Source organism: Astyanax mexicanus, chromosome 12, assembly GCF_023375975.1.
Source record: "Astyanax mexicanus isolate ESR-SI-001 chromosome 12, AstMex3_surface, whole genome shotgun sequence".
NCBI classification, from domain to species: Eukaryota; Metazoa; Chordata; class Actinopteri; order Characiformes; family Acestrorhamphidae; genus Astyanax; species Astyanax mexicanus.
Genome location: NC_064419.1, coordinates 14,947,340 through 14,959,773, shown reverse-complemented (window position 1 = coordinate 14,959,773; position 12,434 = coordinate 14,947,340). Strand labels below are relative to the sequence as shown.

Below are 12,434 nucleotides of genomic sequence, written 5' to 3'. Positions count from 1 at the left end.
TCACATTTGGCATATTAGTGTAACAGGCTTTAAATATTGTAAGTACTAATGCATGTAGTAAGAACATGGATTACTGCAGATATTGTTTTTAAAATTAGATCATTTACAAAAAGTAGAAATAATAAGGATTTATACATTTTCATTTTTTATTAAATACTGTTTTAATATTTTTTATTTTGCTTTGTGCTGTTTTTTTTTCCTTTTTTTGATGTGACTGAGAACATTTACAGTGCATCCGTAAAGTATTCACAGCGCTTCCTTTTTTTCACATTTTGTTACGTTACAGCCTTATACATTATGACCATGTGAAAAAAATAATCTTGAGAGTTCTGAAAATGTATTAAAAATAAAAAAATAAGAAATCACATTTACGTAAGTATTCACAGCCTTCGCCGTGAAGCTCAAAAATGAGCTCAGGTGCATCCTGTTTCCACTGATCATCCTTGAGATGTTTCTACAGCTTAAATGGAGTCCACCTGTAGTAAATTCAGTTGATTGGACATGATTTGGAAAGGCACACACCTGTCTATATAAGGTCCCACAGTTGACTTAATGTCAGAGTGCAAACACCAAGCATGAAGTCAAAGGAATTGTCTGTAGACCTCCGAGACAAAATTGTCTCAAGGCACAAATCTGGGGAAGAATACAGAAAAACTTCTGATACCACCAGGACTCTTTCTAGAGCTGGCCGGCCGTCTAAATTGAGCGATCGGGGGAGAAGGGCCTTGGTCAGGGATGTGACCAAGGACCCGCTGGTCACTCTGTCAGAGCTCCAGCGTTCCTCTGTGGAGAGAGGAGAACCTTGCAGAAGGACAACCATCTCTGCAGCAATCCACCAATCAGGCCTGTATGGCAGAGTGGCCAGCCACTTCTTAGTAAAAGACACAAGGCAGCCAGTCTGGAATTTGCCAAAAGGCACCTGAAGGACTCTCAGACCATGAGAAACAAAATTCTCTGGTCTGAGAGTCCTTTAGGTGCCTTTTGGCAAATTCCATTGATTGCTGTCAAGCATGGTGGTGGCAGCATCATGCTATGAGGATGTTTTTCAGCAGCAGGAACTGGCAGACTAGTCAGGATAGAGGGAAAGATGAATGCAGCAATGTACAGAGACATCCTGAATGAAAACCTGCTCCAGAGCGGTCTTGACCTCAGACTGGGGCGACGGTTCATTTTTCAGCAGGACAACGATCCGAAGCACACAGCCAAGATCTCAAAGGAGTGGCTTCAGGACCGCTCTGTGAATGTCCTGGAGTGGCCCAGCCAGAGCCCAGACTTGAATCTGATTAAACATCTCTGGAGAGCTCTGAAAATGGCTGTGAACAGACGTCTCCCATCCAACCTGATGGAGCTTCAGAGGTACTGCAAAGAAGAATGGGCAAAACTGCCTAAAGAGAGGTGTGCCAAGCTTGTGGCATCATATTCAAAAAGACTTGAGGCTGTAGTTGCTGCCAAGGGTGGTTCTACAAAATATTAAGCAAAGGCTGTGAATACTTTTGTAAATATGATTTTTTTGTTTTTTCATTTTAATACATTTTCAAAACTCTCAAGAAAACTTTTTTCACATGGTCATAATGGGGTATTTTGTGTAGAATTTTGAGGAAAGAGATTAATTTAATACAATTTGGAATAAGGCTGTAACACAACAAAATGTGGAAAAAGGACAGTGCTGTGAATACTTTCCAGATGCACTGTAATATTTATCATATATTATTTTTCAGAAGATAAATGTAAGTATCAGATTTTTACTGGGAAAATAATGAACACTTATGAATAAAAATGTTAGTTATTTCTACTGTTTCTACTGTTGATGAAATTACTGGTGTGTGCAGGTGTGTGAGTATGTGTGTGTGTGTGTGTGTGTGTGATATTAATACTCACATGGTGTGTTGTCATGAGGTACAGGTAGTTTCTGTCGTTGGGATCAAAGGTCATGATGTGATGAACTGATTCTCCTGCAGCGAGTCTCAGCGGCCACTGATTGGCCACGGTGAAGTTTCGCAGCAGCGACAGCTGTTCAGAAAATAAACAACAGCATCATTACTCAGCGATCAGAGACCATATGTTACAATACAGCATTACACAATTCTACTTCAAACAAATACACCTTTTTAAAGACAATGCAAAAAAGCCATAACTTCCACAGTTCTCCACCAATACTGTGATATTTCAGTGCTTCTGTTACAGTGATGTAATAAAGGTAGACATGCACATCCTGTCTTTACGTATTTCTCATTGCTGGCTCACATGCAGACGTTATTTTGATCTATAGGTCACAGACGTATGACCATTACCATGGACAAAATGAACAGCCAGGAGTAAAGATAATAGCATGAGCTGAACTGCTGAAATATGTTAAAGTCTCAGAACAGATTCCCCACAGGGCATCAGGTAGGGCTAAAGGGTTTCTGGTGCTGAGATTCACAGTGACACGACACAGTTTAACAGGGTTAATAACACTAATTACCTTTACTGTGATTCAGTAGATCAGTCTTCAGTAAAACTCTGTGGCATCTGACACATTTGCTAGGATGGCTGCCAAAATGTGACACTTGGAAACATGCATATGTTAGCACTGTAAAAGTGCTAATTGCTTCTCTGGGACTAAAATGAAGTGAAGCTAACTGATGATTATCCACTCATATGTAACTTTTGACAGGCAATATGAATCCAGAATTCTGTGAAAAAAACTACAGGAGTGGTGTGATAGCATAAATAATTTTTATGCTTTATACTTAAGCACTTACTCACACAGGTCTGGGTTAATTTTAGGCCAAGTTTTAATTAAAACTAGTGCTTGATTTGGGCCAGTACTACAGCTCTTACAGGAGAGACTATTCACTCTTTGGTCATTTTGTAATTCTGTCACACAAAACCAGGCTCAGATCTTGATAAATACTCTAAAATACTCAAAATATTTTGTAGGTTAAAATACTGTTTCAAAAACATATTTTATGTAACTGATTAAAATTCTATTCTCTTGCTCTTCTTTTCCTGTGCCAGTTTTATCATCAAAACATTTTTAATGGACTTTTTGCGACTGCACTTGAGGACACTTTCAAAGTTCTTGAAATTTTTCTTTTCTTCTTGTTAAACTTGTTGAACTTTACTGTACTGTAAAGGAAAATAATTCTACGGACAACAAACTGATAGAAAGTAATAGACTGACGGGGATGCTCCAGATGGCCCAGGTAACACAATAAAGTACCAGCAGTGGAGGGGCCAAAGATCAGCACCGTCAAATAACACACCAAATCACACACACACACACACTCAAACACTCACACAGACACAAGCACACTACACCACCTGCTCTGCGGCGGGGTCAGTGTGTCTCGCTACCAGAACATCAAACAAGCATTTCTTTCAAAGTCACTCAGCTGCACCAGGCTGTGCGCGCATGTGCATGCGTGTGTCCTTTTGCGCCTGTATGTGTGTGTGTGTGTGTGTGTGTGTTTTTTTGGTGTGTGTGTTTGTGTGTTTCATTCTCTAATCAAAGGCCCTTTTTTTAGATACTTTGGCATCAGGAGCGACAGACGGACATCTAAAAAAGACAGTAAAAGGACAAAGAAAGAGAGAAAGAGATGGAGGGAGATGAAGGGAGAGAGAGACGGAGGAAGAGATTGAGAGAGGGAGAGGTGAAAGAAGGAATAGTGAATATAAAAACCCTGAGGACTAAGAGCACTAAAGACTGAGCCTGTGTCCTGTAGCATGCGTCTGCTGGTAAGTGCACTGTAAGACAGATGGATGGATGGATGGATGGATGGATGGATGGATGGATGGATGGATGGATGGATGGATGGAAGGATAAATGAATGGATGGATTCATGGGGGGGCGGGGTGGATGAATGGATGGATTTATAAATAGGTGAGAGTATGAATGGACAGAGATGTAGGATGGATAGGAAGACAGGATGGATGTACAAACAGATAAACAGTCAGAAAGACACATATATACTGTACATATACTGTATATACACACATACATACATACATACATATAGAAACAGATATATAAATAGGTAAAAAAGGAAGCTTGTTTAGCACAGGTGTCTGAATACTTTTAAGTGTCTTAATATTTTGTCCATAAACTGTATCTAAAGACAGACAGACAGACAGACAGACAGACAGATCTGACTGAACTTTAGCTCCACAGTGTGGACATGCTGATAGATGGACAGATAGGTTTATGGACTGTTCAGACTGTTAACAGATAAATTAATAGTTCATTATTAGTAACGGATACTTACACAGTAATATAACTACATGTCATGACTGAATGATTTCCTAATGCTTATGTCTTACTTTTGATGGGTAGGGGGGTGTGGAGATAGAGACAGGTAGAAAGAGAGAGCAAGAGAAAGGAGTAGAGAGAGAGAGAAAGGAGTAGAGAGAGAGAGAGAGAGAAAAGAGTAGAGAGACAGATAAAGTAAGAGAGAGAGGGAGAGTATGATCTGATTTAGACAGTAGTGTAAGCAGTGGTTGACCAGTAACTCAATCTGAAGCCCAACTCACCATCCACAATTACATTACATACACCACCACAACCATTAGAGCAGCAAACAACTGCCCACAGGGTGCTCACACACACACACATACACACACACTATATGGACAAAAGTATCAAGTGGTTACTTATCTCTATAGTGCTCTTATATATAGACACAACCATAAAACAACCGTTTAATAGCGTGAATTACATGCAAACGTGCTGGAATAAAACAGACCTATGCTTCTTTCACGTTTTAGGAAAATGAATACAGTGATCGGTAACTACCTTTATGTTTTCAAAGCCTGAGCTTAAATCTGACAACAATCCTGAGCCCAAACTATTCTTCCAATCAAAACACATTTCAAAACCAAAAGCAAGTCTTCCTTGGTTTAAGTTAACAAGATGAGATGAGCATCATTTGTTCCCAGAGTTCCTCCACCTCCAACTGGCCCATGTTGCACATAATGTTCTGTGCAGCTGCACAGAGTGAGAAATACAGAGATTCCAGAGTTCATCATTTGTACTGTGATTCAGTATTATATTATTTTAGGGCCACATTGCATGTCCCTGTTATAGAGTCAGTATTATGCTGTTGTAGATTATTCCTGATTTACTCTGAATTTTCCTTTAAATCAGGACATATATCTGTGACTAATGTCCATCACTCGCTACAAACCTTTCTCTCTCTCACTCTCTGTCTCTCTCTCTCACACACACACACACACACACACTTTACACATACCGGGCTCTGCACAGCACATGCAATAGAAGCAAGCAATTACTCAACCAGTACACATCTCCACATCCTGGCGTGGAAACAAAAAGGTTTTTTTGGACTAAAACACGACACCCTGCAGCCAAACAGGTCCCATTTCTCTCTCTCTCTCTCTCTCGCTCTCTCTCTCCTCTCTCTCTCTCTTTCTTTCTGTCTCTGTCTCTCTCTCTTTCTCTATTTCACTCTCTCTCTGTCCCTATCTTTCTCTCTTTCCATCTTTCTCAATCTCTCTGTCTCTCACTCTTTCTCTCTCTCTTTCTTTCTCTCTCACTTTCTTTCTTCTGTCTCTGTCACTCTCTCTCTCTCTCTCTCTCTCTCTCTCTGGAGACAGATGAGGCTCTTCCAAACAATACAATAACACAATAGCCTCGCTCACACAGGCCGCTCCCACTTTTAATAGAATTTTTCCGATGCTGCTGAGCGACCCTCCGTGGCTTTTTCCGACTTTGAAGCTCCCACTAAGAGGTGATTCCATACGGGAATGAGACACAGCGCTGGAATTTCGCCTAATTAAGGAATATTCCCCCCCACCCCTCTCTGTAGGCAGGGCGTCTGCAGATGGTTTCAAGACTGGAGTTCTGCTGAGTGTCGCTTTGGCAAGAATGTAAAGGTAAATGTGTGTGTGTGTGTGTGTGTGTGTATGTGTGTGTGAGAGAGAGATGGAAACACAAAGAGAGAACCCTCAAAGAAAAGGTCAAAAGGTTGTTAAATAAGGTACCGCGTTTGCGCATAATTCCCCACACTAAGGCAGCGTTATATTTCCATAACCACAGCCCACCTGCCTGCACCCCACCTGCCCGCTCTCCAGCGTTAAGCCTCAGCCGACTGCAAGGGTCTGTTAAAGAGCCCCCTATGAGCACACGCTAGACACAACACAATCTTTTATAGACGAGAAAGAAGAAAACCAGGCCAGCAAAACTTTGTTTTGTAGGTCTCAAAAATGCTTAAGGTCCTAAATCTGCACACATGTGGGTCTCTTAAAGAGACACATACTCAGATAACATACCCATGTGAGGCATGTATAGCTAACCCAATTTGTTTGCCTCCCACCACTGCTGCTCTGGGTCTTGGGTTCAAGTCCCTATCTGGGTGGAGTTTCCATGTTTTCCTTGTGCCAGTGTGGGTTTCCTCTGTGGAATCTGGTTTCCTCCCACAGTCCAAAAACATGAAAATCAGGTAAATTAGATACATTATAATCGCTCTGGTGGGGTGTGTGTGTGAATCTGTAAATGTGTGTATGACTGATATAGATTGGCACTTTGTGCTGGGTCAACTTCTCAGTGCCTTATGTTGTTCTCCAGGTGCACGGTTGTTTCTGGTTAAGAGTACGCTGTAGGCAATTGACTGCCTCTTCTCACTGGTGCATGTTGAGTGTTGAGTGTGTGTAAAAGTTTACTTTCTGTTTTTTTTCTGGTTCCCATTTTGCCATTTTGACTGGTAGACCTATGGGAGTCTATGTGTAATCAGCTCCAGTCCACTGCAGGGTTGAACTAACATTATTGTAGTGACTGTAGTTAATTAAGCTGCAAGGTTTGGATTCTTATGTCTCATTAGTTTAACTGGGATCTTTGCCAATATCTTCTAAAGCTGGTTCAGCCTCACAAAAGCTGCCATGAAGCAAAGCATGGGAAGACGGAACAGGGACTGGTCAGTTGTCCCAAAATTATCCTAACTGTTCCAATAGAGCCATAAATTTCATCATCCTGTGGACATGTGGAGTAAATAAAATGGAGACTTACAGACTTGCTTATTAGACTTGCCACCATTGATGCCAAAAAATGATGAGCTCTTGGAGAGCAAGTTAATGACAATGATTATCTCATAACAACTGGGTTAGTTCTCATTGATAGTTCTCTAGTTAACATGTTGGTTGTGGTAGAAATGGGCAGAAGCAAAGCCCTGTAAAGAGTTATTAAATTATTATGGACAGTGGACGAAGTCTGAGCGCCTCTGAAATGGTGAGGCTTGTGGTATCTACTGACAGTGGTCCAAGGAACAACAAATCACAGGCTGAAGACAGGATTTCGCTAGCCTAAGGCTCACTGAAGTATTAAAAACAGGCAATCCTTTCTGGGTTGAACTGATGGAAGTGACAGAAGGGAGCTTTAGAATGCACTGAAACAACAAGTCTGATCCAGAGACACTCAGTCTTGCAACCTATGAGACTTAAGGAGATAATGCCAGTGTCTTGGTGCCAAATACCATAGGATTCCAAGACTCTAGTCCTTCAGAGGTCAGCCAAGAGTTAACAGCATAATAGGCATCATGTCATAATGTTTTGGCACATCTGTGTATGCTCTATACACCAGATCTCCCTAATGTATCTTATTTAGTCGGTGCAGAGAAAAACATTGAGATCATGTGTCCAGAAGATCAGAACACAGCTGAGCTGTACTGGGGGTATGTTGGGTATATCGTACATTGCAACATTGGTGTTCAAAAGTGGAACAAATATTTGCAATAGCATTGCAATAAAAGATATAACTCATATATTATATTATTCATAGAATGAATTTGAATATGTTAAAAAAAAAAAAAAATTATATATATATATATATATATATATATATATATATATATATATATATATATATGGTAATAATGAGGTCAGCATATCAGGATTGTATTATGAGGTATCTGGACAGATCTACTACAAGTAATAATTTGAAATCTATTACCAATCACTATTTCCACATTTCAGAATAACGTTCATTCTTCACCCTGTCTTCATTTTGCTTTGTTACAGCTCTGCACAATCTTGACATTCTCTCCAACAGCTTCTAGAGGAGCCTCCAGGGATGTTTTTCCAACAGGTTTGGAATACCTCACACTGTTGCTTATGCTACATATGCTGAACAATTTACGGCCACCTGAAAACCACTTGGTTGAAATTTGGTCTGAGAATAAATTCATAAGCTTAACTGTTCAAATGTGTCTAAGAAACAAATGACAGCTTTTTTTTAAAATAAGCTATTTAGATAAACAAAAAAAACCCTTCCATAAGCTGTGCCCAAACGTCTGACTTGTTTTTTTGTGCTAACTGCTGTTTGTTGCTGTGTGTTTTTACCTTGCGCAGCCACCCGTTGCTGCTGCCCAGGAACACCACGGTGTGGTTGTGGATGTTGTCCACAGCGACAGAGCTGATGCCGGGTGCCTCGTACAGCGGCGTGGCTCTGAGGGGCTTCTGGAGGGCCAGCGGGTGCTGTAGGTGGGCTGCTCCACAGTTCAGCTGCTCCTGCTGGAGCTGAGAAAGAAAGCAAACACTTGTCAGCAGGGGTGTAAATCAGCAGCAGCCAGTGGAAAATTGTACAATGCATTGTGAAGTCTCAATTAAACTGATACACATACACACCATACAGTGTGTTCTACTGACTGTGGACATCACTTCTAATGAAAGAATTCAGATACAGTCAGTTGCAACCATTGTCGACACAACTGTGCAGGTTATCTAGCTTATGAGAAGAGATACTGCCAATAGAAAAGGACTCTATGGTGCTCTTTTGAATATTGTGCTCCATCCAATACATTCAGGATGAGTTGGAGAGTTGAGAAGGAGGTAGAATGAGGTGATGATCATCTAACAGCCTGATCTTTCTCATGAGCTTGTCGCCGAATGCAATCAAATTCTCTTAAAATGCTCCAAAATCTAATATAAAGCCATTATTATAGGTAGATAAAAGCAGTGTTTTTTTAAATACACTTGATTTTAAAAGAAACAGTTAAGAAGGTTTCCCAATAGTTTTGTTCATATAGTGTAAATATTAAATATATTTGGAACATAGACATGGGAAAACTCTTCAGTACTGTAGTGGAATACACTCTACGTGTCTTATTCAATAATAATACACCTATTTCCAAACAAAAAAAGAATAATGTATTATGGAATATTATGGAATATTGTTTTAAATGATTCAGATCAACATGTCTGGCTACAGTATCATTTCTGAAAATCCCTCTTTTACATAAAAATGCAAACATGATGCAGAGAATGAAGAGCAAACCAACACCTTATTTCACTCACAGCCATCAACAATCTGATGTCAGCTGGGGTTGAACAATAATATAATACCAGCATGTATTATGATATAAAATCTTTCAATAATGATTTACTATTGTGAAATGGCTACAGGAGTTACATGCTGGTTACCACATTAACACACAGTAGCAAGCATCGACGAGTCTCACTTTGTAGCTGTGTATCAGTGAATATATACGTTTCAATGTCCAAAATGTACGTCTCTCCTAAGCTAATGGTGGTGATAAATTATCCAGCTATGGTCAGCAGAAAAATAGCCAGTTCGCCCGTTTCTCTGGCTGTAGCACACTATTTGCACGCTGTTGTGTTCTATACCTGATAAGGCGGCAACTAATGGTTATTTTTGGCTAATCTGAGGATTATTTTTTCGATTGCTTGATTAGTCAACGATTATGTCCTTCATCTTCAAAAACAATAGAAACATCTGAGCACGAGATTTAAAAGGCATTTAAATGTCTAGATGTTGTTTAAACGTGGAAAGTACTGATTTTAGTGATTTAGTGAGTAAATGTGTAATCTGTTGTGTTTGGGGACTTTTGGAGACATAGACTAAGTTGAGTGTAATCTGTGTGAGTGAGACATTTCCCATCTCCCATTGCACTTCTGTTCTCAGGACTTTGTGTACTGCAGTACTGTTACAAATTAACGACTAGTCGACAATGAAATTTGTAGTCTACAAATTTGAATAATCGACATTGTCGATTATAACAACTAATCGTTGCAGCCCTACTACCTGACAAACTGGGGTGTGAAGATGGGACTGGGGGAATGGCAGTGGGAAGATTCAGAGGCTAAAACCAAAATAGATCACCATGACGTATCGCAGAGTCCAAGTAAAAAAAATAATGGCTGAAAATCTGCTGTGAAGAGCCACTGATTAAAGTTTCCTTAATATCTGATAATGATACACACTGATCATGTCATGAGTTACTACAGAAAATACAATTCTTAATGCTCCTTTAAACATATTTCTGATATTTAAATACATGTTATTTATAGTATCTGTCACAGACTCACATTTATTACAGTGTGTTTCATATACTGGCAAATTCTGTAAGTACAGGCATCCATTGTGATCATTACAGAAAGTTTTTGGTGGATTTTATATACACACCTAACACACTGTTTTAGTCAAACACAAAGTAATATCTGGATACATGCAGACGGGAACTAGGGTTCCAATATCATATTCATGATGCAGTGCTACAGTTTTACACTCCTACTTGTCATTTTTTCCAAGCGAGTGCTTCAGACTCTCTCATTTACGCTCTGCTGATTAGGCTATTGTTTTAATCCTCCGGACTGTAAGACTGGGCCAGCCTTTCTCCTCATTCACCAGATAGCTCAGCATGTTCAGCTTACGCCATGTAATTTCAGATCACGGCTGAAATGATCCATTTTTAAAATAACTCTGTTAAAGGGAGGAATATTTATTCTATCTCGCATGAGTGAAGCTGTTAGTGTGGAACTTCGGGCCGGCTGTAAAGAGAGAGGAAGACTCAGCAGGTGACGGATTCCCACAAGTTACTCAAAGCTCTTATCAAAAGCCTGAAGGACTCTCAGATACGCTACATGCACGAAAAAGTCAAATCTGAATTCCAGCGGTTACACTTCACTCAGTGCTCAAAAACCTGCAGCCTGAGTCACCAGCAGTGACTGCTCACACGCTACGCTGAGGAGACGGGAGCAGACGTGGGAGTGTGTGTGTTTATGAAAGGATAGTGTGTGATGAAAGTCTTGTAACTGCAGTGATGTTTGATGATGAGGATGATAATGATTATCGCATTGATGAAAGGGCCTGACATACAGGTACCTAGTATGTGAGTGTGATTGTGTGCATATAAAGTTCTGAGTAAAAGTCTTAGGCAATCATGAAACGGTTTAGAAGTGACTCCTCGAGGCACGGACTCTACAAAACCTCTGAAGGTCTTCTATTGTATCTCACTCCAATGTGTTAAAGTATGTTCTTTAAGTTGTGAGGTGGGACGCACTGCATTAGGGTTAGAGGTGTAAGCAAATTATAATTTTGCACTGTCAAAAATACAGCACTGATTTTTATTTTATCGTTTATATGCATTTGATGCGTGTAATGACTCTCCTCTCTACCTTAATTTCTGGAGTCTTTCTTTAACTGTGCACAGAAGACTTTAGAGTGAACCATGGAATAAAAAAACGCATGCAGTGTTTCGCCAAACACATGCCAGGCCACCATGTGTTTCCGATAATAACATTTCAGCTTCATACTGTAAGAACATATGGCATCATTTTGAGGCCAATCTGTTCCTTACTGATTTTAAAATCATGAAGTTTTAATTCAGGCACAGTTCCCACCTTCTATCATTAGCCTCTCCAATAACAACAAGAGCCAAATGAAACTATAACAGAATAACTGAAAACCTGCATTGAATTGACTTAATGTAAATGTGCAGTATAACTTTTTTCTTTTATTTTACCTAATTTGTCATTAACCCATAGGATCCCAGATCTAGTTAAGCAATTTTATATAAAATAACTGAATCAATGATTGAGCAGCTTGTTAGGGTTTTTTTCTTATTCTGATAACAGTCACATGACTTCAGTAGATATTTTAAGTTTAACACCACACTGTAACACATGTCACAACAACAAAACAACATCCTTTTACTTAATAAATTAGTATTTTATATAGTATTTTTATAGTATTCAATAACAGCTTGTTATTGAAATTGGGCCAGAAGCCCATTTAACCCTGTATAACATTTTATTATGTTGTTTGAATCATTAATATTGTTGGGACATACCTTTAGAAGCAAAAAATACACATTCAAAATAAGGTTTTTATCAAGCACATTGGCATTTAGAAAATAAGGTCACATGATCACTCAAATACAAACTGTCCTGTGATGCTCTCAGGATGTTCAGTACATGTCACTCAGAGACTTCATGAGTTAAAGTAAAGGACAGAGTGCTGTAACAACTCTGTAAGTTCTTAACTCTCTTTTAAGTTCATTTAAATTTTATTCATATGGAAATGTTGTAAAATTCCTTGCTTTATAACTGAATGCTGGATGTAGTCATGCACAACATGCACAAACCCCCATTTGAACAGTGATCATTTGTCCAAAGAAATGTTTTAAATTACACAAAATATCTTT

General features: G+C 39.4%; 1 protein-coding gene across 1 annotated transcript in view; it reads right to left on the bottom strand.

The window, feature by feature from the left end:
- Positions 1 to 12,434, bottom strand: part of plxnd1 (plexin D1) — a 106,459-nt gene that overhangs the window by 88,800 nt on the left and 5,225 nt on the right. The window contains exons 2-3 of the mRNA XM_022670750.2: positions 8,332 to 8,508; positions 1,879 to 2,010 (exon numbers count right to left, since the gene is read on the bottom strand). Of these exons, the coding sequence (XP_022526471.2) occupies positions 1,879 to 2,010; positions 8,332 to 8,508 (309 nt within the window). The remainder of the gene's footprint in view (positions 1 to 1,878; positions 2,011 to 8,331; positions 8,509 to 12,434) is intronic.